The sequence below is a fragment of the Caloenas nicobarica genome, chromosome 3, assembly GCF_036013445.1.
Source record: "Caloenas nicobarica isolate bCalNic1 chromosome 3, bCalNic1.hap1, whole genome shotgun sequence".
Classification (NCBI taxonomy): Eukaryota; Metazoa; Chordata; class Aves; order Columbiformes; family Columbidae; genus Caloenas; species Caloenas nicobarica.
The window spans coordinates 98,236,370-98,264,283 of NC_088247.1; the positions used below are offsets into that span (position 1 = coordinate 98,236,370).

At 39.8% G+C, this 27,914-nt stretch overlaps 1 protein-coding gene across 7 annotated transcripts in view; it reads left to right on the plus strand.

The window, feature by feature from the left end:
- Positions 1–65: 65 nt before the first annotated feature.
- Positions 66–27,914, plus strand: part of RPS6KC1 (ribosomal protein S6 kinase C1) — a 91,693-nt gene continuing 63,844 nt past the window's right edge. The window contains exons 1-8 of one of the 7 annotated variants that reach the window (XM_065631920.1): positions 2,188–2,263; positions 2,788–2,829; positions 4,935–4,970; positions 9,393–9,513; positions 18,300–18,415; positions 20,416–20,509; positions 24,800–24,859; positions 25,735–26,097. In XM_065631920.1, coding sequence (XP_065487992.1) covers positions 2,827–2,829; positions 4,935–4,970; positions 9,393–9,513; positions 18,300–18,415; positions 20,416–20,509; positions 24,800–24,859; positions 25,735–26,097 — 793 coding nt within the window. In that variant the 5' untranslated portion in view covers positions 2,188–2,263; positions 2,788–2,826. Of the gene's footprint in view, positions 218–2,187; positions 2,264–2,787; positions 2,830–4,934; positions 4,971–5,814; positions 5,929–6,133; positions 6,249–8,760; positions 8,789–9,392; positions 9,514–13,231; positions 13,291–17,661; positions 18,179–18,299; positions 18,416–20,415; positions 20,510–24,497; positions 24,519–24,799; positions 24,860–25,734; positions 26,098–27,914 lie in introns of those variants that run through there. The other 6 variants (XM_065631918.1, XM_065631919.1, XM_065631922.1 and 3 more) reach the window with 6 other exon arrangements.

Consider the following 27,914-nt stretch of genomic DNA (forward strand, 5'->3'; position numbering starts at 1 on the left):
GGGCGGGCCCGGCCAGGCCCCCGGCACCGCCCGGGCGGGGCGGGGCGTTCCCGGGCGCCGCTTCCGCCTCTGCCGGGGCCCGACGCGGCGGCGGCGTTGCGGTGGGGGCAGCATGCTGAGCCCGCGGGAGCGCGGCGGGGACCTGGCCCGCTTCTACACCGTGACGGAGCCGCGGCGGCATCCCCGCGGGCACACGGTCTACAAGGTCACGGCGCGGGTGAGTCAGCGCCCGGCCAGGCCCCGGCCGCCTCCGCCTCCTCCTCCGTGCCGGCTCCCCGGCCGCCGCCCTGCCCCTCGCCTCCCCAGGTCCCCGGCCCGGCCCGGCCCGGCCCGCCTGTCGTTTGGTCTCTCAAGCCGCCGCTGTGTGCGGAATGGAGCCTGTGGCTAGGCTGCCGGTCGGGGTCTTGGCTGCCCTGCGCGGATCGGGCCGGTCGCGACGTGGAAACCCCACTCCGGGACACGGGAGGGAGGGAGGGAGGGAGGGAGGGAAGGCGGGGACCGGGTCCCCTCCTGTCAACTTGTAGCTTCACGTAGCGTTGGCACTGCCTCAAATGCGCTGCGCTATTAGCTGTCAATTTCTTTCCTGTTTGTTGCAGGGAATAGGAAAATAGCTTAGAAACAAACCACTCTGCCTTTCTTTCCTTTTTTTTTTTTTTTTTTTCCTCCTCTTCTCCCCCAAATCTCTTGGATAGCTTACAGTTGAGTAGTTGAGTTGCTCTGTCTTTCCACCTGCCCCACAGCGCAGTCGGCTCTGCAGGAAAAACGAAGGGAGCAGAGTATGTAGGTACAGCACATCTGCGCTGGCCAGAATCGAATATTTAGACAGCCACTTTCTTAAGGGCTGCATATGCCCAGGGTTCAGCCCCATTTGGGCAGAAGAGAGTCTGGATGAATAAGAGAGGCCTAGTAGGAGAAGGAAAGCTGAAGCAAGTAATGATATTGTAAGAACTGTCTTGGTGCTGGTTTTGCTGAAAGCTCCTTCTGTTCCCCTAAGGAAATGTCTTGCTTTCTTTTCTCCTCTGTTTTCCTATTTAAGCCAAAAATGGAGGGGAGTAAGTAAATAGATGGAGATAGGTGCAAGAGGAGTGAGCGTTCAGATCACAAGTATGGTGGGATATATTGAGAGTGTCAGAAAGGGTCACAGAGGGACAGAGTTTATTTAAATGGCCTGTGATCTTGTAGTCGCTGCAGCTATAGATGTTCTCTCTGTGAGAGCAACATATGTTTATATGCACCCTTCCCTTAATTCAAAGAATACAATTATATATATATAGTACCACTCAGGTTTTTCGATCATGATCACTTTTTGTGACTTGTGAAATTATTTATTTTTTTGTCAGCTACAGGTATGCAAGTCCATCAAACACAAATATGGGATGTGTTTAAAACATTCTTTTTAGTCCAATAAAATGTAGCATTTGTTAAGAGGAGAAAAAAAAAATAGTTGTTTTCCCCTATGATCTTTTAATCTAAAAAGCCTTACCTAAGTTAGAGGCAAGGAGGAAATGGTGCCATCACATATTTCTGCAGTAGCTCATGATGGGCTAAGAGTGTGTATGTGAGAGTGTGTTTTAAAAAGTTGTGTCAATGCAATGGGGGGTAATAGAGATGAGGCAAGACTTCAGCTTATTTTATTCTGGTGACCTTGTTCTTATTGGCTGAAGCCAGTTAAAATGCTCTGTGATATTTTCGTTTATGCAGAATTGTTCAAGAGCAAGTTGTAGCTAACTAGTGAGGAACATCGCTCTTTTTCCATGTCCTGTAAGTTGTAGGTGCGCGGTGCTTTTCCAAGGGAGGCAGTGCAGAATCAGGTGGTGTGCTGACTGCACGTGGTTTAGGATAGAATAAGGAGCTGATCGGTCTGTTAGCTGTCTAAATTAAACTGAGCTAACCAGAGATCAGTAGTTTTTGAGTGTGTTTTGGTATCTAAAATCCTCAAAGTGAAAAAAATATGTGTCTTCTATGCAACAAAAGATGCTTTGGATTCACAAACATAGAAGTATTTATAAATAACTCGTGTTTCAGTAGGACTCTGTCCGGCAATCTGTTATACAGTACTTGAAGTGGGGATTTGAGGAGTTAGATGCTGAACAAAATGATGTAAAAATAATTCAATGTACATATCTGTTACCCTCCTTTTTTCTCTCCTCCTATTCCTCCCTCCTGTTCCCACAGCAATCTGGCTCCATGGTTGATATCACAGCACTACAGCTGTATTTGCTGATCTGATGCTCTGCAACTTTGGGGAACAGCCAGGAAAAAAGTGAGGTGGATCTTCCCGTTGAGTTGAATACCCTTTTGACTGAGATCTAGGGCATTTGGTACATGCTGGTGGAGACTTCTGGTTCCTTTCAGTGGTCTATGGGTGAATCCTTTGTGAAATTAAGTTAAAGGAACTTTCTGTTGCAATGTAATGACAGTTTAATAATCATGGGTGAGAAAGCACTTGTATAGTGTTTCCTAAACATCTGACCCAAAGGCACAACTACTCCTGCGATCTCTTCTGAGTGGTAAAGTGGTCTGTCCTTGTTGCAGCATTTTCTTAAAGATTTTGTTTGTATAGCAGAGAGTATATATTTTTCACAGTTTACACAATTAAATTAATATTGACTTTTTATATCCATTTCCAAAGGCTAAAGAAAAGAAGTTATCAGCAAGTTGTGATACAAGGAATGTTCTTTAATGATATCTGAAATTATAGGCCACTACTAGAAGTTCAGATAATTTAGAAGATTACAATTACTAATGATAATTAAAATTCTCATGAGATATGTTGGATATCTGCAGGTCAGACAAGGAACAGGATAATCTGAAGTACTGTGTTCGATGGTGAGGATCCTTGTAGGATTTCTGGTTTCAGAGCCTAACAGTAATTATGCATTGCTTAGCTCATTGGTGGGTATCCTACTGATATTTTTAAAAATAGATTAACGTTGCTTGCCTTACAGATTTGCAGAAGGAGCTGTCTGCATTGATCCTTGTGGGAGGGTTAACAAAAGTGCGCTGCAAATTTGGAGGGTTAGATCATCTTTGCCAAGCCTCTGGCTTGATTATAGGTTGGATTGAAGGGGCAGACCTCTTCTGAGGTTGACCTTCAGAAAAGGAGATGAAGAACAAAGTAGCACAACACATAAATTATTACGTACTGACTTAAAGTTGGCATGGCTGGTAGATATAGAGGCAATGTAACATTAGAACAAGTGTGAAACAGGGCCTCTGGGTTTTATTCCAGGTTCTTACTAACTGGCTGGGTAATTACTCATCTCTCTGTGTCTCCTTCTGCCCATCTGGTAACTTACCTAGCTGCCAAAACCATTGCAAGGCTTTAACTAAAGGTGAACTGCAAAAGCAAAGCAGTTGGTGTGTGCCCTTTGGTGTTCTTCTGTGCTGTGTAGCCATGCCTACGATATCTTCTTCCCCAGCTCTACAGGCTCTTTGCATCAAGTATGCCAGCTATTAGAAAAGAAGGTTAGAAATATTTCACCAATTGTACACATGAACTGCCTGATAGTGAATGAAGAAGCAACAGCTGCCAAAGTTACAATTTTGTAAAGTTGTCAAACGTTAGGTTACTCAAGAGGGAGGAAAAATTGAGGAAGGTTTTATCAATGTAGACTACGCTGGAAGAAGAGGACTTTGATGTGCCAGGTGAGAGAAAGAACTTAGACTTGTGAAGGAAAATGTTTTAGGTCTTTTGGGAGATTGCTAGAGAAGGTAACATTTCTCTTTTCTGTCTTGTCTCCTCCAAAATGTGTGAAAGATTACAATGACTGGGCTGTGCAGTAAACTGATGTTATGAAATCTGGGAGGCTTTGGCAAGGATTCTTAAGAAATGAAAGGGAGGAAGAGAGCAAGTTTGTAGGGAGCACGAGGGGTACGTTTTTGTCGCTTAACAAGAGGAAAATGTGTATTCAGTGACTTCCATCTTAGAGCAACAGCTGCTGGCGCTTGTGGTTCAGTGGGGTGGTGTCTTAGTCTCTGGGGTGCAAGTAGTGTGGACGCCTTGTGCTTGCCTATATCCATCACCTATTCACAGCGCTAATTATTCTGGGGTGTGTCAGTGTGTGGATAGTCTCTGGAGTGAGAATCCTCTGTTTTACTTTAGCTAAGCATAGGCTAATTATTTTGTTAAACAGCTTTGGCTGAGTTATAATGAAGGATGTACTGACTTGCACAAGATAATTGCAGTTATGAATTAAAGATGTCTTTATTTGCTTTGTTTGTTTGCATGGATGCGCTCTTACTGCTGTTTCTGAGTTGAATACAGAACTTGAATTATGAAGGCTTTTGCGATCAATATTTATTTAAAGAAAAAAATCTTGAGAAAATACAGGCTTCTTTATGATGTGTAGCCAAGCCTTGTTTTCACTGCAGTTTTCCTCTGGACGAAGTCATTTATAATTAATTAGATAAAGAGTGTTTAAGGAGAAACAAATACACAAGGATAGAGTCAGACGTGTGTGCGTGTTGATGGCTGTAAGTAAAGTGGAAATACTATCTCAGTAAATGCAAAGGCTCACATTTATAGTGAGGTTGTGTGCAGCTTATATTAAGCCAAGTAGCCTTAATTAGCTCTGCTTATTGGGAGTAATGCGGCCCTAATATGAATTAATACGAAGAGACTGGAACGATGATGGGGGACGTGCTCTGTGTAGCTTTGTTTTGTGAGATGCCTTCTGTGCCATTTTTCCTAGAATGTATGTCTTTATTTCTAACCACAGCGCTGACTCTTCTGCTAAAATACCTCACCATGTTGTATTTGGATATTAGACTTCTCTAAAACTAAATGAAAACATTGCTGAGTGCAGAGGAACGTGCAACTGCGTGCCTTTTTTCAGATTTTTCTCTCCAGCAACAGATCATTGTATGTTATTCTTTAACTTCCGAACTGAAAATCCAAGTGCTCATATGTTTTTTTGTGTTTTGCTTTTCAGATTGTTTCAAGAAAAAATCCAGAGGATGTCCAGGAGGTAACAGCTTACACTTATGCTAATGTCTTTGTGTATCATACTATGCCTTTTGAAGCATCTTTGATGTAATTTGGCAATTTCTGTGTGTTTTGTCATTGTAATTGAGTGAACAGTTTTTTGTATGTTTCAGTTTGTCTTTAGCTTTCATAGTTGAAAACAGTAACTAGCATAACATGTTGCAATTCTGCCCCAGGTGATGAATCGTGACTTGAAACAAAGTCTTAGGGAGTAAAGTGCCTTTTGATGACGAAACGGCTTTGATAACTTTGCAAGCTCTTTTCTCAGGGCTGGAATTGGCAAATTGATGGTTACTTAACACCTACTGGTAAAATTAGAGATCAGTCCACAATCTAAGTCTTAGCTCTCAGCTGTAGGTACTTTTTTCCTCTTTAACCAACACTTCACTGAAAAGCCTACATCATTACTGTCTATTAGTGAAGAGACAAAATGGAAGAGTGTAAGAGTAAGTTGAGAGAGATTAGACTGCAAGTCACATGTTATGTCTCTCTCTCTCTCTCTGAGGCTCCTTAAGTATTTTCCAGTGATATACTTTGATAAAACTTTCAAATTGCTTACTCTTTGCCTTTTCCAAAAAGGCTCTGAATAAAGGTCTGCTGTATTCTTGTGCCTCTTTAGTACCTCAAAAGACTGTCAGGAGCCATTTTATTAAGACATCTTTATTAAGATTAGAAAAATATTCCTTTTCCTTCTTGATTTCTTCTGGACTAATGACTTGACGCTGATACTATTATACTATGTTCATGCAAAATCTTCCTTCAAAAGCACAACCTTATGGCTTTTCAGACATTGTGTAACATATGCATATGTTCAATTTCTGGTGCAGTCTCTTACTACAGTTGAGGAGAACCTGGATAGTTGATGAAAGAAGAGCCCATAAATGAATACATTGCATCTCAGTGTGATCAAACATGAGTTACTGATTAGTGACTTGGCAGAGGTGAGAATTGGCTAATACACCTAACACCCCTTTCTTGCATCCTTCTTTGAAATCCTGAGAATCGGACAAACATGAGCATTCGTGCTTTTTGCATTTTTTAATCTCTGTAAGATTAAAATGGCCTATCAGAATCAGAGATAATAATGGGTGTAGTTTTAGAACTGCATTACTGTAGTTTGTAGCTTGATGTTCACCTTTTCCACAGAGACTCCTGAATTGAACCTATTCATGAGTACATTCTGCCATTACCTTAATCTTCATTTATGGGGAAAAGCGCTTTATAACAGCTGTTGATGAGCCATTCATCAGAAAAATATATTGTAAGTGTCTTTCAGCTAGAGTATTGCATGAATATACATTAAGTAGTTTTGAAATAATAGCAAACCCATATATTTTAGTCATTGCTTTGGTCATTGCTTGGGTCTGTGGCTGCAGGTTAGCTGTGCAGAGTTCCACATGCTCTAGTATGCAAGAAGAGATAACTGTGCTATGAACTTGTTGATGACTGCCCTTTTTCACCCTTCATTCTATCAAATTAATTATTTTGCATGTGATAACATGTTACGTGTGGTGTGATTCTGTTAAAAGCAAGCATCTGAAAGTACCTAGTTATTAAAAGGAATATCCTAGACGGTAGTTGCCATGAGGGTGAGTTGTAGTCAGAAAACCATGTATGTTGGCTTCCTATGATAGAAAAAGAATTGCGGGCAGCCTTTGGAAGAAAAAGAATATACTCCTAACCTGTTCCCACTGAAAAGAAATTTACTGCAGTTTTCCAGAATGCTCAAATAGAAATTCAGTAGATAAAGTTTTGTGCACACATGCACCCTGGTGCTTTACCATCTGCCTCGTGCAACCCCATTCCCGCACCCATACAGGACCGCTTAGCCATGCCTACCTACTCATCCAGAAGTCTCTTTTGATGTCACTGCTGTGATGCTAATGCATACATTATATATGTACAACTGTACATAAGACTGTGCACCGTGACCTCAACTCTACTTGCTGGTTTTCCGTCACCTCTTTTAACTGCCCTTTGGGACACAAGCTTTTAATACAGGATCTCTCCCGGTGCAGCAGATAACAATTCAAGATAACGTCAACTGTCGTTGCTGGGACAGGAAGGGAGATGAGCTTGTGAGGACTTTCTTCTCAAAAGGATGAAAGAAGTTAACATGAAGTTGTGTGTGGAAGAGTTAATAGGTACAGAAAGGCTAGCAGATTCAACTTTAATTTCCTTGCTTCTGGAGATTGATGATGGCAATGTGGCGTGTGAGGCAATTTTAGGTAGGGTAGTCCTGTGGTTTTTTTCTCTTATTCACAGAGGAGAAAGAATTGTTCATTGTGGAACAGATGAGTCACATGAGTTAATAGAGATCTACTGGCTCTAGCCATGACAAGCACCTTATTGCATTACAGGTCTAACATATGCTTTATGATACGCTTGCTGTGCTTCGTTGAGCTTCAAAGTACAATGTGTCCTTTCTCCAAATCTGATTTCTAATGAGTATGTCAGAGTGGGAGCTTTGCTAACTTTGCTGAGCCACACACATGCAAAGGCACGATTTCCATGACTTTGTGAAAGGTTTTAGGATGACTTTGACTGCTTTTGCTTTGCAAACTTCTTATGGATATTTATTTTCTTCCTCTTGGCTGCTGGGAGATCACTTGCAGCAGTAAAAAAATTATACTTTTTTTAATGGAATGGAACCTCATGCTTTTATTTTCTGGAAGCTTTTCATGTTGTCTCCAAGTACTGGCAATACAATAATCTGATGTTTTAAGACTTGACCATCTTAAGCAACTTTATGTTCTATATGCACACTGCTCAAGGAGTGCTAATCATCCACTTTCTCCATATTGGATTAGATGGAAGTACAGGATTAAAAAATTTATTATTTCTGATAGCAAAATCACTAGTTGGCCTTCTCAAGAGATTCTGATTTTTCTTCCCTTGTCTGTTGAACTCTTCCGAGTACCAGTTGTAATTGAGTCCTGGAAATGTGTGCAGAATAGGTGGGGTTGAATCAGGACTGCTAGTTTCAGTATAGCTAAGTTTATAAGGTGGATAGTGTGTTGCCATATTAAAGCTTTGCATATCTACTGTTAACAGTGCTGTTGCCTTTTATGTACATTGTTCTGTAGGCAGGACTTGCATCTGCTGAAACACAGAAGGATCTGACCTTAGTATTTAAAAAACAACCAACCAACCAAAACCAAACCAAAAACCTGCAAAACCTCAACAAAACCCATTCTAAAATGAAACGTTTTACTTGGCTCTGAATCTGTTTTGCTTGAAAAAAATGTAGTGTTTCAATTACGATTACTCATCAGAAGGCAACCTGTTAAATCAGTCAGAAATATTTGGAGTCTTTTAAATTGTGGTTACTTGTATTAAGCTAATTGAGACATTTGACTGATGGAACAATTGATTCAACTGCTAAATGCATTGCAATATCTTTTTTTTTTTTTTAAACCCTGTTCTACTTTAATCATTTTACATTAGTGTTGAGGTTTGTTATGATGGCTTGGTGAGTCTGACCAAAAATGAGGCCAAGATATAAAATGCCTTCATTCTTTTTTTCATCTTGATAGTGAACCTGTTAGCAATCAAGTGTAAATTTTGTTGCTTGGTTCTTTTCTTGACCTGATTTTCCTTCTGGGTTCTTCTTCCTCCTCGAATGGAAGAATAGAACAAATGGGATGGAAGAAGGATGAGGTAGATACCTGGCTGGGAGATGATTACTTCTTTCTGAAAAGGATGGACCGGGAAAAGTGGGTGTAATGAACCAAAGCTCTCTTTGCATTCCTGAAGTTGGAGATTTTGCCTAGATTACAAAAGGAACATATTATTTTTTTGGTCAGTGTTATGAGTAATAAACCATTTAAAATGTGGGCTTGCATTTACACCTGATTGACACTTTACGTAAACACATAAATTACAAGCCAGTTTGTAGTCCTAGGTGCTTAAAGCGCTGTCCTTAAGAATCTCTTACTTGTTTTGATCTCTTTCCTCATTTTGTCTTTGCCATTGTCTCTCTCCCATACCCACAGCTATGCCAAGCACAGCGTGCTCTTGAGTTTTGGATAGTGCAACGCTCCTATTTGGCTTTTTTTTTTTTTTTCTTTTCCTCTCTCCTCTCTTACTGGTTCCCTGGATCTGAGTGTGGCTGAAACATTGCTGCCTTTACCCTCACTGTTTTCTTTCTGCTTTTACTTAATGTTTTTTTTTCTATACACTGTAGTCTTGTTAGTCGAAATGGGGGCTAGGGACAGATAATAAACCAATACAATATTTTTGTGGTTGTTACATTTAGCAGTTGATTGTATGTTTTTGTTAAACATGTTTGCTGAAGGTAGTGGTATGATTTACTTAAAAAAAAAAAAAAAAAGTTTGTGGGATGATGCTATGTGAACAATGAACCTCACCAGTACTTCTCCCGTCTTCCCTTTCTTTGCTCCAGATAGTCGTTTGGAAGAGATACAGTGACTTTAAGAAACTGCACAAAGATCTCTGGCAAATCCATAAAAACCTATGCAGACATACAGAACTCTTCCCACCTTTTGCCAAAGCGATAGTATTTGGTAAGCATAATTTCTTTCTGACTTGCTGAAAGTCTTTGATAACTCACTATCTGTAAGTGCATCTTGTTTTGCGGCTGCACGGAACTCTTTTCTATCTGCTTTCACTACTCGACTTTTGGGTTTCTTATGTCTTATTAGTAGGTGTGCTGATATCATGGCTTGAATAATTTCTTTTTTTTTTTTTTTAAAGGCTAGTTATGCCCTTCCTTCCATGTTAAAGATATTGGCTCGAATATTTATTGATGTATATGCTCTGTATCTTTACAACATACATTCCTGTTTTCAGGAGCATCAAGTCTATATTAGCTTTGTGAATAGCACTTGAACAATGAACAGAGGTTTTTATATATGAGCTGTGTGTGAGTTTTAGTGATTAGCTAAAGTAAAACTATCAAGTAGTTGTTGCAGAAAAGAATTTTTTTATTTTAGGAATTTTGATTGTAATTATGAATTTTATCTAGCTTTTGAGGTCACTTTTACAAAGAGCAGTTAACTATTTCACCCAAGCAATCCTAAAGAGGATTGTGACTATGTGAGAAATACATGGCAAGAAGTAATTAGCTCTTAAAAATAAAAGGTCTTAACTTAATCCTGATATATATATCGTCACAAATGAGCTATAGGTGGACTTTCAGTGAAGTGGTATGACTCCATATAGAACTCTATCTACCACAGTGTTTTGTTTTGGTGTGGTGGTTTTTTGTGGTTGTGTGTTTTTTTGTTTGGTTTTTTTTTTTTTTTTTTTTTAATTTTAGCAGTGTGTTGTATTTATTTTAGTGGTGTTTTTTGGTTGTGGGGTTTTTTTTAGTCATGTCGGTTTTCTTAGCTTTTGTTTTTAGTGTGTGGTGTTTCTGTTCAGCACGAAGTGGTGGTGGTTTTTTTGTACATGTATAATGCACGATATCCAGTGAGTTTTTAAACATTTTTCAGCATCTGACATGTTAGGTGGTTTTTTTTTTTGGCTTGCATTTACCATGTGCTTTGTGAGTGTTTCTGAGGCATTTCTAAGGTGTTGCTAACTGTCCGGAATGGGTTTTTTGCTTTGTGGTGTGCATCTACCATGTGCTTTTGAGCCCCTTTTTCAAGCATTTTAATACATTTTTTAGCTGTCAAGCAAGTGTTTGGCATTTCTTTGCATGCCTCTACCACATGCTCTTTTTCTGGTTTGGTTTTGGGTGGGCTTTTTGGGGCTTATGGGGCTACGAAGGTATTTCCTTGGCATTTACAAGTTGTTCTAGTGTATTATTTTTTTAAAGCATCTAGCCTTTGCTATGGTGTTTTCTGGTAAGCATCTAGCATGGTGTTTGGTGTTTTTTGGCATGCATCTCCCATCTGCTGCTCTTGTTTTTTTGGGAGGAAGACTTCTGATGTGGATTTTAGGCTTTTTAATTTTTTTGGCTCCTAAAGTGTGGCTGCAGCACTGTTTGTGTCCAGGATTTCTCGGGTGTTTTTTTGGTGTGCATATACCACACATTTTTCAGCTGGTTTTTAATTGTCCAGTATGTTTGACCTTTTTTTAACATGCACCTACCGCTTATTTTTCGAGTGTTTCAATGACATTTCTAAGGCATCGCTGTCAGTTCAAAATGTATTTGGTGCTTTTTGGTGTGCATCTATCATGTGCTCTTTTTTGGCGTGGTTTTTGGCAGGCTTTTCAGTTTCTAAGGTATTTTTGGGAGTTACTAAGGCACTTACATGGTGTTTACAGGTTGGTTTAGTGTGGTGTGGTTATTTTATTTTATTTTTTTTTTTTTGTATGTACCTTGTGTGGTGGTTTTGAGCATCCAGCACATTTGGCATTTTTTGGCAAACATCTACCATGTGCTCTCTTTTTTGGCAAGGTTTCTGGTGTGAATTCTGTGCTTTTTTTTGATGTGGTTTTTGTTTCTTAAAGTGTTGCCCTTGCTTTTTTGTGTGGTAGTTTTTGTTGTTGTTTTTTTTTTTTTTTTTGGTGTCCAACATTTCTTAGGCATACCTTTTTTCATGCATATACTGCATTATTTTCAGTGGGTTTCTAAGCATTTTTCAGCATTTTTTGACTTGTCCAGCATGTTTGATATTTTTTTGGCATGCATCCACCGCATGCTTTGTGGGTATCTTCGAGGTGTTTCTAAAGGGTTGCTAACTGTGCAGAACGGGTTTGGTGCTGCTTTTTAGTGTGGTGTTTTTGGTGGTTTTTGTTTTTTGTTTTTTGTTTTTTTTTTTAAGTGTCCAACATTTCTCTGCATGCATTTACCACATGCAATTATTGGGCATTTTAGCAGGTTTTTAAGCATCCGACTTCTGGCATTTTCTCTGGCACTAATCTACCACATGGGCTTTTTTCATGTGGCTTTCGGCAGGCTTTTTGGTTTCTAAGGAGTTTTGGGGGGAGCTTTTCCACTTGCTAGGTGTTTTAGGGGTTACGAAGACATTTCCTTGGAGTTTACAAGTTGGTTCGGTGTGTATGTTGTTTTGTTGGTGTGTGCGTGTGGTTGTTTTTTTGTTGTTTTTTCTTTTTAGCATCTGGCCTGTGTTTATGGTTTTTGTATGCACGTGTTTAGCGTGCAGCCTGTTTGGCATTTTTTTAAAATGCACCATGTGCTCATATGCTCTCTTTAGCAAGGTTTCTGGTGTGGATTTTGTGTGTGTTTTTTTTTTTTTCTTTTTTCGGTGTGTGGGTTTTGGCTCCTGAAGTGTTGCCGTGGCACATTTGGCCTTGCTGCTGCGGTGTCTTGAGCATCCAGCACATTGGGGGATTTTTGGCATGCGTCTCCCCATGCTCTTTTATTTTCGCCAAGGTTTTTGCACTTCTAAAAATCTTTTGTTTGGTTCGGAGGCATGGCTGCAGCATTGTTTTTCCATTGCCACAGTGTTTCTAAGATGTTTTGATGTTTTTTTTAACATATTGCACATTTATGGCATTTGTTTAGTGTGTATCCATCCAGCGTGGGTTTGACTGCTGCTTTTTTTTTTAAAAAAAATCCTGCTATGGTGTGATTTTTTTTTTTTTTTTTTTTGGTGTTTTTCCCATCTTTCTTGCTGAACACTAAAAATGCTAAACCACGTTTGGTGTTTTTTGGCATGTGTGTGGTACATGCATTGTTGTGTATTTGCACATGTTTTCCGTGCACAGTGCCTGTTTTCCATGTTTGTTATCATGCATGTTTTTGGATGTTTTTTTCCATGTGTTTTATCATCCAGCCAGTGTCTGGTGTGTTTTGGCATGCATCTAATGCCTGGTTTTGCAGGCTTTTTGTGTGTAGTGTTTTTAGCAGCATTGGGGATGAATCTAGCGCATATTTTCCCTACATTTTTCCTTTGTGTTGCATGTGCACGTGTTTTAGCATCCAGTGTTTGTTTCAAATTTTTTGGCATACACCTATTGCATACTTTTACATGTTTTTTTTCCCTGCGTCATGGTTTTAGCATGTCTTAGTGTCTAGTATGCTTTTGGTGTGTGTTGGCATGTGTTGACTACGTGCTACACATGGAAAAACGTGCAAAAACATTTTTCACATTTTTGCATGCATTTAGCATAAGCTTTTTTTTTGGTGCTTTTTGTAGGCATTGTTTTTGTGTGTGTTTTCTCTGCTTTTTTAGGTTTTTTATTGTACGAGCAGTGTTTTTTAAATTATTTTCTTATATTTATTTTTTGTATTTTGCTTTTTTTGGTGTATTATCCTTTTTGATGTGAGTTTTTTTGACCTTTACTATTACTTTGGGATAGGCGAGCCTGTCAGTTTGCAAAGTGCCAAGACGGAGGTGGTTTAGCCAACCTTTTCCCCACCACTTGAGGTGAGAGCACTATAATCCTGCCTGGGATTATGGTACCATGGCAGCATGTGCTGGCTGCCCTTCTTTGCCTTGGGTGCCGGAGAAACTCTGTGAATCTCCCTCGGAGGCAAAACCTCAGCCTGGAAAACACAGATTCTCGTTTTTATGTTTCAGGACCAAATGCCACAGATGTGTAATTTTTGCTACTTCGTGCGTCTGTGTTTATTCTCGACAACTACTGCATGTAGGCAGGGTGCTGAGGTGCTTTAAAGAAGCCAAAGTTAGTTTATAGCCCTCCAATCTGCCCCTGTAGCTTTGGGAGACACTCTGGCTTAACCCCTTGTTATGTGGACCAGCTCAGTGAGAGGCAAGGAAGCTGAACTCTGATTTCGTGGTTCTCTGTGCAGAGCTGGGTAAAATTCCTAGTTCGAATTGTCTTTCACACCAGCTAAATTGTATCCAGCTTTTACGTCTTTTTATTTTTGCTTATTTCTGAAGTTGGGGTAAGTTTTGGTGCTACATCAGGACTTGTGCACTAATGGTTAAATAGAGAACGTATTATTAGTTTAATCATGAGATGATTTTATGTCTGATTTACAGAGTAGAGTGCTCACTGGACAAATTATTTAAAAAGCTAAGATTTGCAAAACATAATGTAATTTCAGGTAGAAGATATTCATAGGGGAGGGAAGAGAGGGTAAAAAGAAAAGAAAATCAGGGTGGAAGAGAGTATGGGCTTCTAATATAGTAACTAATTCTAAATTGCCAGAATTGCAAACTAGCTGTTTTTACATTATGGAAGCAAGGGAAGAATTGAGTGAAATCCCTTCTGAAAGACATCCTTCTACTATTGTATTTGGTCAAGAAAAGTGACTGCAATGTACATCTTAAGAGAAGGAAATCTACAGAAATATGCAATGTAGTTATTTATAAAAAGCTCTTTGAAACTAAAACTGAACCAAACCAAAATCCACTACACTTAAATGAAGCTGAGCCACAGAAGAATACAGGAAAGAGGAGGTAATGTAAAAACAAATTTTAATGATTGGTACATAGCTGAAAGGAGCAGAAATGTCTGCCTCTTCAATTTAGGAATTATTTTTCTATTTAAAGCATAAAATTTTACTGTGTATCCTTCTATCTGACTTCTACACAAAATAGCTGCTGTGTGTTTTCTTTTAATTTAGAGCATTTATCTTCAGATCAGTTCTAGTACTTTTTATACTGGAGGAAATATGTAATCTTATTAGATTTTGAGTTTTTGACAAACTTATTTTCAGTCTGGTTCAGTTAATGGTGAGCTGCAAGGACCATGCCTATAAGATCTTTTGTTTTCAGGCTCTTTAGTGGAGCACTTCTGCAGTGTTTCTTTCCTGCGGTGATATTCCACGTGTTGCAGCTTTTAAATTAGTTACTAATTAACATTGCCAGCAGTTGTTGGCAACTTGCTGACTTTTTTTTTTTTTTTTTTTGGATATATGTGCTTTATATAGTGTATACATATTGTTTTGCAGAGAGTACTCTTTATGAAATGAGTTTTGGTGGTTCTGACAATTGAATTTACTTGCAGTAGAAGTATTAAACCTGAGCAGAGTCTCAAGTTCAGCATTTAGAGTTTCAGGAGATAGTGTGCAAAACTGAGAGGTATTTAAAAACAAATGGGCCATGCTGTGCTTCCATATATCATGCCACCAGACTTCCCACATCTGCAGAACTGAACTTCATTGCATGTTTTACACCACAGCTTTTGATCATTATAATGTACAAGTACGTACATTTTTATGCTCTTACAATAGAGCATGGGAATCGGAAATGTCCTAACAGATCCAGCTGTTAAAGTTCATCTGAATTGTTATGCAGCAATTATGATACCTATTTCTGGGAAGTGATTACTCTCCTTCCCAAATATTCATCAACATAATTTTTTTCAGTATTTTCAAACTACTTATCTTTGTTGGATGCTTTAAGGATTCCCATATGTTGGCTGTACATGGCATTTTACCAAAATACTGGTAAATCTGTGCTCAGCATTTCTTGTATATAACTGCAGAAACATACTCTAGTGTAAAAAAACCACTCTGCCTCCTGAGAAAAAGAAACTAAAAAGACCCCTAGATGTTGATAACTTGCTAGCAGTGAGTCAGAAAGATGACTCACATTATGCAGCTCAGATAAGGATACTTTCTGGATTTGAAAATACCAAAGGAAGTAACATATTTAAGAATTAGGTCTTGTGTACATTTGGAAGTCTTGTGAGCAACTAACTGAAATATGAACTCAAACCTTGCTAGGTGTTTACAGGATTTTACATTTGGTGTCCATGTGTATAAGAAATATTAAATGGTTCATTGCTGGAGGAATAGCAGAACTGTGCTAATGTATTTGTTATATGCTAAGGTTGTAGTTGATGCTTCCTACAACCCTGGAAAGACATCATTCTTGTAATGAAGTTTCCATGTGTCTGAGAGATGTAAAGAATACTGGAAAGAACATTGATTGAGATGCAGGAAGACTTAATGATCAAAATATTTGAAAAGTCAGCTGAGTACCTAAGCACCTTTGAACATCTGATTGAGAAGGATGAAAATGAAGGTGTTGAGCAATATAAGATTGGTTAAAAGTATGAAAAAAGGGAGCGGAGAAAGGAGGTAGGCAGGCCTGGCTGGCAATGAAGCTGCCAGCGAGAAGCCAGATAGTCTGTGAGCAAACCAGTAAGAATTATCTTCTTCCTTTCCCCAGGGTCCTCTAGATCTGTAAGTGGTTGTCCTGATAGCGTATCATGATGCTGATGGGCTGGAAAATGGGATGGTGACTAATGTTTCAATGGCTCTGTTCAAACATGTATTTTATTTATGTTGTGTGGTGTGTGTTTTTTGTTTGTTTGGTTTTTTTTTTAGCTCAGCTTTCTAAGACAATAAGGCTGATGTAACTGTGCTGTCAGAAACGCAAACCTTTTACTTGTGTGGCCAATATCAGCTAAATTTGAGAGGGGAGGTGGTTGCAGATGTGATGGTATCTCTGGCGTGTTGGTGGAAGGCCAGCTGAGGAAGAGGAGGGTGAGCTGTGGTGCTGCCAGGGCCAGGCAGGCTCAGCTCATACCCGCGGGTTTGCGGCCCCTGGATGATGGGTGAACGCGCTGGTCAGCCTGGCAGTGCTGGTGCCAACACGTCCTCTCTGGCGCCCAGTGGAAGTATTGAGAAGATGAGGAAAATTAGTTTTTATTGGGTTTGATGGTGGAGTAGATTGGGGAGAGAAAGATCCCTGGGAAAGCAGGACAAATACCTTACAGAATTACTTGCGAAAGTTGCCCGTTTCTGGCCTTGTTCAGTGTTTATTTCTTTGCAATTGATTTTCCTTTTCGTTATAACAGCGTTCGTGTTATTCAGTAGATTCATTTAACTGGCCCATGCTGCTGTGCTTTGCTGAGGGGAAATTGCTTTTTCATGATGTCCAATTTTGCGTGGAATGAAGCAGAAGCCCCAACGCACCCCCTGTGTTGCTCCGAAGACACAGGAAATCCGAGCAGTTTAACAGAGCCTGATTTCAGCATTGCCACCCCACGTGGTAGCGTTGCCTTTGCCTTCTTTCTGCTTGCTTGTTGCTCGCTCTTTTGTGTGGCTGCTCATGTTTGTACAGCTGAAAGGTCAGGGTGAACAAGTCACGGAACCGATCCAGCTGAAAATTAGCCCAACAATATCTTTCCTTTCCTTTCATGGAAAAAATAACCCCCGAAAGCTTTGTTTGTGATCTTGTGAGTATGTGTGTGTCTTTCTAGTTTTATTTTCTTTTTTTCTGATACCACATGGGCAGAAGCTATTTACTTGAAGAATTTCTGGAAAGAACCCTGCTTTGATATTTTCTTCTGGGATTATTTTTTTGCTTGCTCTGAGTATAAATGAATTTTGCTTCTGTATTCAGTGTTTCTTTTGTCCTCTTCAAAGGTTAATGCCACAGAGCTGTCACAGGTGGTTCTTATTTTTCTGGTCATGCTGTTATAGCAATACTGTTTCTTGAACTTGTCTTCCCAGCCCTTTTTTCCCCCTCTGTATAGCTCTTCCAATATCTGCTCTATTCTCCTCCAATTATTACTGTTAACCTCTGCCCTTTTCCTTTTGTAAACTTGTAACTATTTCAACAACAAAGCGATGTTGACATGAAAAGCTAAAACAAGTTGTGTGCAATTGTGAAGAATGTGAATTTAAGGTAGCAATCCAAGGGATCTTTCTCCTGAGAAGTAAATCTCTCAGGTGAACTGTGGGATTGTTTTTTAAATATGGTGTGGTTTTTTTTTTTTCTAATTGGAATGTCTTGGGTGCTGGGTAGGGACAAGGGAAGGATCACACATTTTGATAAATGAGCTACTTCCCAGCCCTGCTTACCTCTTGAATCCAGGAAGAGCTGAGACCCTGTCCGCAAGGAGCTACTTCAGAGGAAAGCGCCAGTGCCTGGTAGCAGGGCTTCGCCATCTCCCCTACATTCTGTCTCCTCCATCCATGGCACCTTGGAACTGATGAGCGGTTCGGAGGCTTTTAGCAATACTTCATTTACTATCTGCTCATATTGTGCATTGTTCTTGAGAATACGTGAAGAACGCTCAGCTCCTTACAGGATTTGGGCTGTAATCACGGCTGACACTGACTGGCATATTGTCAAATTGTGCATGTATCATTTATTGTTAGATAACACTGGACATCCGTTATTGTCTCTTGACTAATCAAGAGTGTTGCCTCACATATTCTTACGACGAGAAGGCGAAGGATTCTTGTCGTAGCTGCCAGCTTTCATCATCCGAGAGGATTGTGGAAGACGGGACTCTAGGGACAATTGAGAATAGGAAGCTTGAAGATGTACTATGTTCTCCTGAAGCATTGGAATGACTTCCATAGACTCAGGGCACTGTCTCCAGAAGGTTGCTTTTGTCTCTTCTTTTTTTTTTTTTTTTTTTTTTTTTTTTTTTTTTAGGGGTGGTTATTATTATAGAATAAATGTGTAGTTATTTCTAAAACTGTCAATCTGTGTCTCTGTTCCAGGGCGATTTGATGAAACTGTGATTGAAGAAAGAAGGCAATGTGCTGAAGATCTCTTGCAGTTTTCTGCTAATATCCCTGCTCTCTATAACAGCAAACAGCTTGAAGAGTTTTTTAAGGTTTGTTAGTATTCACAGAAGTGTTTGCTTCTTACTGATATGAATAAAGTATAGTGCTGATTCTGCTTTACTTTGTAAACTGTGGAGTGACAGTGAGCTGATCTGACATGCTTTGTGCAGTGACTGGGAGTTTTCTATTCACTCTAGAAATGTGGCTTTAAAAAAAATCCAATGCTACACTTCTACAAGTTGCAAAGTTTTACAGGAACTTCAGGTGAAGGGATTTGGAATTTCTGTTTATTGAATGATGAGCAAAACCAATGATGTTAATTCCAGGTGTTCAGTGGAGGAATGATAGGAATATTGTCACTGTTTCTATATTTTATGTATATGTTTATGGTTTCAAACCAAAGGAAGGAAGACCGTCTTGACTGTTTTCTTATGGCCTGTTACGGATTCAGGTCCATGACAACAAATTTGGCATATAACTAGTCAAACATGCTGGTTGTACGGTGTTGTAAGAATCACTCTACAAAATATAGCTTATGACAATACGTTGATCCAGTCTTGCTCTTTATTACATCTGAGGCAGTTTGTTTTCAACAGTTGCTTCAAACCCCTTTATTTTCAGTAGCTTTGTCCAACATTCTGCAAACACATAGGCATAAGGATAGTAACTCCCTGGAATTAAGAAAATCCATATCTGGTTGAGATGGGACTTAAGTGTATTGACAAGTTTGTTTAAATGTTACATATGCAAAAGCAAAATTACAGCAAAGCTTAAAAATCTTTGTTTGTTTTCATGATGCAGTTATTGCAGAGCACTTTAAAATCTTAAAATAATTTTCTTCAAGATTTGGTGGCAACAATGAATGGGAGACTGAGTTAGAATATTTGACTTTTCAGTTTATTTACATTTGCACTTTTTTAGTTCTTGGAAATACTTCTGTGGTTTTGGATATTTGTTTAGAGCTCTTTTCCCTTCCTTTGCTTAACAAAAATATTAGTTTTAGGCTTGTAATGGACCTTTTCTGGCTTTGTAAGGCAATGAATAAAACTAGAAAGGCATTGATTTTTATAGCAGCAAGCATGCCTACAAGGAGAGTTATGCGAGTGTAATCATTTAGGCTCATTGTTAGCTGATGTTGTGTCATGTTTTCCTGTAAGAAAGCCTTAGGTTTCAGACAGTCACCAGCTCAACCAGGGACCTTTAGCTCAGCTCATGGGTGGTTTTGTTCCTTTTCAGATTTTTGTGCAAATAGCCATGGAGAGATAGACCTGGACAGTGAAGTCTTAGAAACAGCTGAAGAGAGTGCTGTGTGTATCTGTGTACTATAGATGCCAGAGAAATGGGCTGGCTAGTGTGCAAGTGCTCTGGGCCAGCTCAAGACAAATGAGCAATGCCCATTTGTAACACTGCCTTGGAAATAGTGCAGTTTCTGTTAAAGGTGCATGGAAAGTGTGCAGCTTTAAACAAACGAACATCTAGGTGGTTTCTAGTGCAATCAATTGTTTCTTTTGTTCCTTCATTTACCTTTGATTCCTTCCAGGCTTGGGAGGGAATAATGTCCTCCTTATATGCCGAGATGGCCTTATCTTCCCTGCAGCTGAACTACAGATAGTGGTCATGGGTGGGACATTAGTCTGATGGACAAACACTCCTGCGTGAGGGACCTGCTGAGCTTGGGAACACCAATGAAGGGCACAGACTGTATGTACTGCAAGAGAGCAGGAGCATCACTGTTCTCTCCCTCTTAAACTCGGGGGTTTGCAGGCAGACCTGCTGCAGCCGGGATGGTTCAGGACCCTTGTTACTCACCACAGAAGCTGCTGTAGGGTAACTGTTTAGATACCTGGACAGTCTGTGGCAACCAAACATGGCCTAACCAAAAGTCCTTGTTTAATATTGCAGGCCTATGTAGTTTAATTAAATGCATTAGCCATAAAGTAATGGAGCGTTCACTGGTTAGAAAATTTAATTTTGACTATCACTGCTATGTTTTGAGACTTGCCATAGAGCACAACAGCTAACTAATTCCTTTACCTCTTCTTTTTTTCAGGGTGGAGAGGTACACGATGGGTCTGAACTGATTGGTCCTGTTGAGCCTTTGTCCGACTCTCTGACTGACAACCTGTCTGACTGCAGCTCTGAAGGTTTGCTTTCTTTTCTCATATAACCTTATAGCATGATCTGTTTTAAATCAGCATGTAAATGTCAAGTGCCATATTCATAGGAGCATTGACATCCAGTTCCTGTTTGCTTCTTGTGACAGAAATGCCAGAACTGGGATTAACAGAAGTTGGGCTCAGCAGAGCTCTGTCTGCACTGCTGAAAGTTTGCTTCTAGCACGAAGTTTTCAGGGAGTTTGTCTAGTCCATTCTAGAAGTCCTATTGCTCAGAAAGAACTGCTTTGGTGCTGAGCTGAACCTCTGATTTAAATGTAGATAATCCTGCCTGCTTCCAAAAAGTTGAGCAAACAGCATGGTAGTGTTCACTGCTAATCATGATCAAGTCTCAACTTGTAATAATTTCCAGAGAACTTTACAACCATTTTGAGGCTGATCAATAAATACAAAGATGACTGTCTGAATTTGCCTAGAGCATGAAAAATAGGTCTAAGTTTTGAACAGTCGTATTCATTTTGGAGAGTTCTCATTTAGCTGTTCATACTCTGAGTATCACTAAGTTTGCAGTGCTTAGTAAAATCCAGAAGAGAGTTAGTATCATATTTTAAAAGTTTAAGCATGTCTTCTGGATTGAACATAAGGGAGTGGTGAATGTTGAAGTCTATTGCAGAGCTCGGGGAGATACGCAAGTTAAGTCTCTTAAGTAAAAAATGCTAGCAGTTTTTGTTTCCTGAAAAGAACTCCCTATTCTTGAAAGTCTGAGAGGTTGTGTGTTAGAACCAGTGTGGGCTGCGTTCAATTGAAAACTAGAAATCCCTTCCTTAACTTGCTAAAGTTTTGTGGTTCTGCTTTGCCAGTGCAGGGTTTGTTCCTTTTCCTATGGTTGCATTTCCTTAGCACAGTGTAAATATATCTATGCTGACTTGGATACCATCTGTAGAGTAATTTTAGAGGCACTTCACTTGCACTAAATAATAGTATAGCTCTAAGGTAGGGTCAGTCAGCCCAAATAAATACTCTGCTAGAGCTTCTTGCCCCTGGAGGCTGAGTTAACTTAAGCATTTCTGTGTGTAATCATCCGCTGAGTACCGTGCAATCTTTTAGATATTTGTGTCTTTCTGAGTTCTGTTTGGGTCCTTATGACTGCTAAAAATTATTTTCCAACCCTTCAAATTTTCCTTTGAAACTGTTTTACACTCATGTATAAACACACATTATTATACAAACACTTATTAGGCTTATTTGGGAGGGTTTTTTCCTCAACTACTTAACTTCCTTTTTTTTTTCCCCTTTTTTTCTGGCATAGAACTTGCTTTGGTAAAACTACTTCAATAACAAGAACTGCTTGCATTTTCTAATAGTGGTTTGTTGGTTTATTTATTTTTTGCTTGGAATTGTATGACATGCCCCTGGGATCTCTCTATGTCAATAACTTTGTGCTTAGTTGTATAATATGTTCTACATGGGCAGTGAGTTTTGCATTTTGTTTCGTAGTATCTTCTATGATGTTAATGAAATACTGCCCCCAGAATCTTTAATTCTGTGAAGGGAAAGGTATGGAGCTATTTATCACAACCACCGTCTGTAACTGAATAGTGGCAAATAGTTTTAAAGAGGCACTATTTCGGTGAAATGTAACATTCCAGATTCTGACAATGCGCTTACTTTTTACACTGTGCCCTATACAAGAAAAAGTGCCTCTAAAAATCCTTAATGTGAACATTTCTATTCTTTATTCACAAGGGCCTCATTTTTAGAAGAAAACCTTTCCTTTATGAGAAATAAAATATTGGGAAGAAAAAAATGCTGTAAATTAGAAAAATTCTTTGATACTCTTCTTCTGAATTGCTCAGAGTGCTTTTAGACGATACTTGCAACCACTATGAGCACAGGATTTCCAGATGCCGAATGTAACTTTTGTGGAGTTCTCTTTTCTAAAACCCTGTCTGTCTTCCAGCTTGTATTTTCTTATGTTTGAAACCAAATTTTGGGCGGGGAGGAGACCAGGGAGAGAAGGAAACACCTGTCTTTAAGGCCTCTAGATGGCAGTGGCAATTCTCGACTCTGAGTCCTCTCCCTGCCTCTCCTCAGGGCATCCTGCCTGCATCTAATTTTCCCCAGTCTGATTATCGTAGTTAACTGTGACTCGTTCACTTGTTAGTTGTTGTGAACGTTCAAGGGCCTCCAGGTGGGTGCTGCTCTTCAGGCTGTTGTGCTGAGGAGAACCAAACCCATTCCTCAACAGGTGCTGGTGTTTGCTTATAAGGGTGGGTTGTGTTTTCTCACTTTTATCTGTTCTTTTCAGACAAAGTTCACTCAGCAGAAGGTGTGCCCATTAGTGGTAGAAGATACAAACTGATGATAGTAGAAATGTTTTTGTACCGAAATAAGCAATAACTATCTTGCTTGTAAAAGCAGTTTGGCAGTTCATGCTTTCACGGGAACCCACTTTTCAAGCGGCCAGGTTACTCAGGCTTTCCACCAATTTTTGGAAGCTGCGTTTGCTCCTCGTATACCTGGTGAAATTGCACAAGGCAGAGACAAGTACAGGAATTTACATTCAGTTTCAGCATCATTATACTCATCTAATATTCCTGACTAATAGTCACTCTGTCTTCTTCTCCGTGTACGTGGGATAATATTCGTACATCCAACTTCTCTCCGCAAGTCTTTCTATACCAATTGCCAAATTCTTTAGAGCAATTCACTGGGAAGATAATTTTTTTTTTCCATTCTTTTTTCCCCCCCATCTTTCTGTTTTACCACATCCACGTTATCTTCTCAGAAATAAGCATACGCTTAGAGCGGAGGCTCTGAACCTGCCCTTAAGCAAAGTTTATTAGCTCAAGCTCTCTGCCATGCTTGCTGTGTTCATACAGCTTCTGGTCAAGCTGGCTGCAAGAGAAGTGCAAACGTGGTTTTGTTTGGACTGCAGGGAGGGGAGCTTGGGTCTGTCTGAACTCATCTGGTGTGGGTGGCCAGCACACCCTTCCCACAACCCCCCAGCTTTCCCATTATCTGCACCCTCTGTCCATCAGTCAGCTCTGCTTGCACCCATACACTCCCTAGCTGGCAATTTCTCTTCGCTGAACAAAACAACTTGGCTCCTCTGAACGTTGTTTCATAAATTCTCAGTCTTCTGCACCCAAATTTGATATTGCTGTCCCTAAATTGGGCAGGTGAACGGCCCATTATTAATACGCTAATTAACGAATCTTCTGTCTTCCTGCAACGGTTCTGTTGCGAGTTTGCCTTGTTTCTTGCAGGACTTGGGGCTACACAGGCAGTTTTCTTTGTGTGGACACTTAGCTTTATGTCCCTCCCCTGAAAAGATCAGGAGCACTCTCTTCTGTGCACTGCGTTCCCTCCTCTCAAGTAGCCTCGTGTCACTAAGCATCACTGTCCCTTGTTTTTCAGACAAAGAGAGTGGCTAGAAATCTGTTCTTCTTCCTGTCTTTTTCCTCTAAATCACAGTGAAGGAGCTTCTAGCTTTTAGAAAAGCAGTATTTCTACAGTACCTTCTCACTCCTCTTCCATAAATGGTAAACTTCCTCTAACTCTAGAGTTGCAAAATCAAAAAGAAAGTTTGAGTTAGTTGCCTTTGATTCAGCTCCTTGCTACTGCCACATACTTTTGCAGGTAAGTCAGAACACTTTACCTGATAAACTCTTGACTCTGTTGATAACACAAAAGAAAACCAGTTTTAGCTCAGAATTTACTGTGTGTTCAAACAGCTTAATGTCTTGACCTCATTGCCTATTTTATTGCCTCAGTGGGTACATGTTCCAAGGTGATAAAACAAACTGCTACTTGATATCCAGGTGGCACTGCCAAATTCGTGGCTCGCTCCATATGTCTCATGCAGGATACTATTCTGGAATTACATTTTTGAGACTGAAAGCTGCTTTTTTTTTTTTTTTTTCTTCTTGGTGTATAGGTCCCAGCTTTGAAGGCTCTCCTGTTTTAAGTCTCCTTAGCTGTAAATCATCAGAGCAGTGAGAGATAGGGATTAAAGTGCTGCTGCTATTGAAATTAGGTGAGTTGAAGTGCTCAGGTTTGAATTAGCCCCCCCTAAGCAAGCACCTGTGTTTTGTTTTTTAATCTTGGAGGCAATGAGAAACGGCAAATCTTACACCACTGTCACAATTTTAATGGTGTATTACCAAATGGATATCTCTAGCCAGTCAAAGAGCAGTTCCATGTTATATATTTTTACCTGTAGCAGGGTTATGCCCTTTCATTTTGATGGCAAGCTAACATATAATCTGTTGTACAAAAGGATGTCAGAAACATTTTTGTCATTCTTGTCCTTTTCAGTTCGAAAGGATTTAAGTGGGCTTGATGATGTGACACTTACGAGCCAATCGGAATGTGGAGGTGAGACCTAGAAGTTGTTTCCATTACACTTGTGGAATTTAAATTATTCGAAAGTCATAATTATGATTGAACACTTTTCATGGATGATAATCCTTACAGAATGAAATGGTGTACATATAAAATATCTTTCTTGCCATTTATTGCCAAATAACCCTGCTAAGTTGCTATGGTTCAGTCACTGAAGGTCAGCTTGCAGTAAGTATATATGCTTTTAGCTTATGGCAAATCTAAAATAAAATCTGTTAGCTGAAATTTCAGTGAAAAAGATGTAAGCTAGTTCATTTTACTGTGTGTTAGCAATGGAAGAAGAGTATACATGGTAGATGTGAGTGAGAGTTCTGCATGATGCATAAGCTGACAGTAACCCTGTATTAATTCAAACTACTCATTCACTGTTTTGGGGATGCTTTAACTTACTAAACAAGTATGCTGGGATTTCTTGCAATAGTAATCTGGCTCCTGCTGATCGTTTTTTTTTTTTTTTTTGGTTTTTTGTTTGTTTGTTTGTTTTTGTTTTTGTTTTTGTTTTTGTTTTTTTCCCTAATAGCACTCACACTGAGTAACTTTCCTGGATCCCAACCATGTGCAGGCTTTGAAAGTTCAAGCTGGGTCTTAGGTGTTGGTCTTTTCATTCCCAGTATTAAAAGGAAGACTGGTTGCTCTGTGGAGTTTGTAGCTAACTTTAAAAACCATATTTCCATAGGTACTAATTTTTAAGACAGCTTTACATGTGGGGAATTTCTGTGCACAAAGTCTCAGGAAGCTGCATAAGTGAGAAGAAAACTAAAATCTTTGGATGGGATAAAGAATTTTGGAGGTTCCTAAAGTATGTGAGAAATTTAGGGTAATGTTTGTCTTTCTGACTGCGCTTTCAGGCTTCTCCAGTGACAGCGACCTGATCTCTCTGACGGTTGATGTAGACTCTCTTGCCGAGTTAGATGATGGCATGGCATCCAACCAAAGTTCTCCCAGTAGAGCTGTCGGCCTTTGTCTTACTTCTGAGCCCCCAGTACAAAGCACACTGGCACCTGAGCAGGAGTGGAGCAAACCCGAAGGAGAGAGGGAAAGCCATAATCTGTTTACTGGAAGCTTAAAACCCAAGCCTGGCAAACAAGATTACTTGGAGAAAGCAGGCGAGTTGATAAAACTGGCCCTAAAGAAAGAGCAGGAAGAAGATTATGAAACTGCCCTCAGCTTTTATAGAAAGGGGGTTGATCTGCTTCTGGAAGGTGTTCAAGGTATGGATCTTCCCACTATGTTTGCTTTACCTTCGGTTATAGGTGTTTGTTTATGGCGTTTCCTCAGTTAACATCAGCTTACTGTGTTGCGAAGAGGTGAGATGAAATGCAGAATGATGTGTGCCTGGTTCTCGTGCTTGATGGCTCCTGTGCATATGGGGATGAGAGAGAGAGAGAGAGATAAATCTTTCTCTCTAAGACTGGATGATAATTTAGGGTCTCATCTTCCAAGCAGCAAATATCTCCTCTTTTAAAATTGTGGCACAACCTCCGACTTGCAGGTAAGTAGCGAAGTGCTCCACTTTTGCCTCTTTCCTTTTTATTACATAGGCATTAATTAATATGTGGCACTTGCAGCACTGTTGCAACATTATTTAATTTACATGGTTAAGTGAGGATTAATTATCCCCATTTTACGCATGGGGAGAGGCAGACTCAGGTTAACTTCCCAGTCACAACAGGATTAGAACTATTCTTGGCTCACAGCCTTTTGCTTCGTCCACTAAACTGTTCTCCTTTTCTAGCTAAAGGATGTGCATAAACTTAAATGCCTGCACTGCTGAACGAGAACAGGATTTTTAAATTTTTTTTTAGAAGACTTTAGTGTGTAAATATATGTCTGCAAAAACTGTTGTTAACTGACCAGATGCAACTACATGCAAGTTTCTGTGGTGTCTCCTTGCACCTTGTCCATCAGGGAACAATTTTTTCCCCTTCCATCTCTAGTTCTTGAGAATCTAGAGCCATGACCTCATATATTTGCATTTTGTCCAACAATGGCTTAAAACTGTAAAGCACAGGAAAAGGTTTGTTCTTTCCTCGAGTGAATTCAGGGTCTGTGTATTGTGCTTCTGTCCCACACAGATCAAGTGAGGAAGATTAGAATTGTGGCTTTGTTTGACATTATCCAGCACAGATGCATTATGCTGCTCCAGAGTGGAACTTAAATGCTAACATACCAAAGCACATACAAGCAGAAGCCTTTGCTGCATCTCAGTAGGATGCACAGCAGTGGTCCAGACCCTCTGAACAGTTCTAGGAATGAAAGTTACCTGCTGAGCTGCTTTATCGGGGCCTGGCAAAAAAAAAATGGATAGGTTACTGATGAAAACTAGAGGTGTGGGCCAAGGTATGTGCAAAGCCTTTGCCTAAAGTGTCTTTTTTACTTGGCAAAAGTAAATCTACCTCTTTCTTTTCAAGTCCCAGTGATGTCAGTAAGGTTACTGCTTTGCTGTCTGTTGTGGCTTTGCAATAGCATCCTATCTTCCCTTGCCCATGTTACAAAACGGTTTTCCACTCTTGGTATTAAATGTGCTGGCAATCCTTCTGTTGGAGAACCAAGCTGTTTGTCCACTTCTTCATAGACCTGTGTGCCATTCGGTTATGGTCTTCTGAAGAACATTCTGTTTCGTCATAACCACTTCTGTCTTCTCACTGTGATGCAAGGCTGCCATGACGCAGTTTCAAACTGACAGTTTGAGCTTCAAAAATCTTTCTTTATTAAACAGTCATGAACTGTTAGGGCATGAACATAGCTCAGGCTATTGCACATCAGTTGAGCTGTGGTAACTATGCGTGTGTACTTGACTTGTGGCAGTGATTAAACATGTTGGCTTTGAATCCATGGTAATCTTTATGCTAATATGTTTACCTTGAAGTTGCAAAAGGCCATTTTTGCATGTGTTGTAGGTGACTTGCTCAACTGAGGCATAATAACTGGTTAAACTAGAGTGGGGTAAGTGTTTTATTTACAGTTGCTAACATTCCTTCTAAGGACTTTTGCTGCTTTGCTGTTGAGTAGCTACTCATCCAGCTAC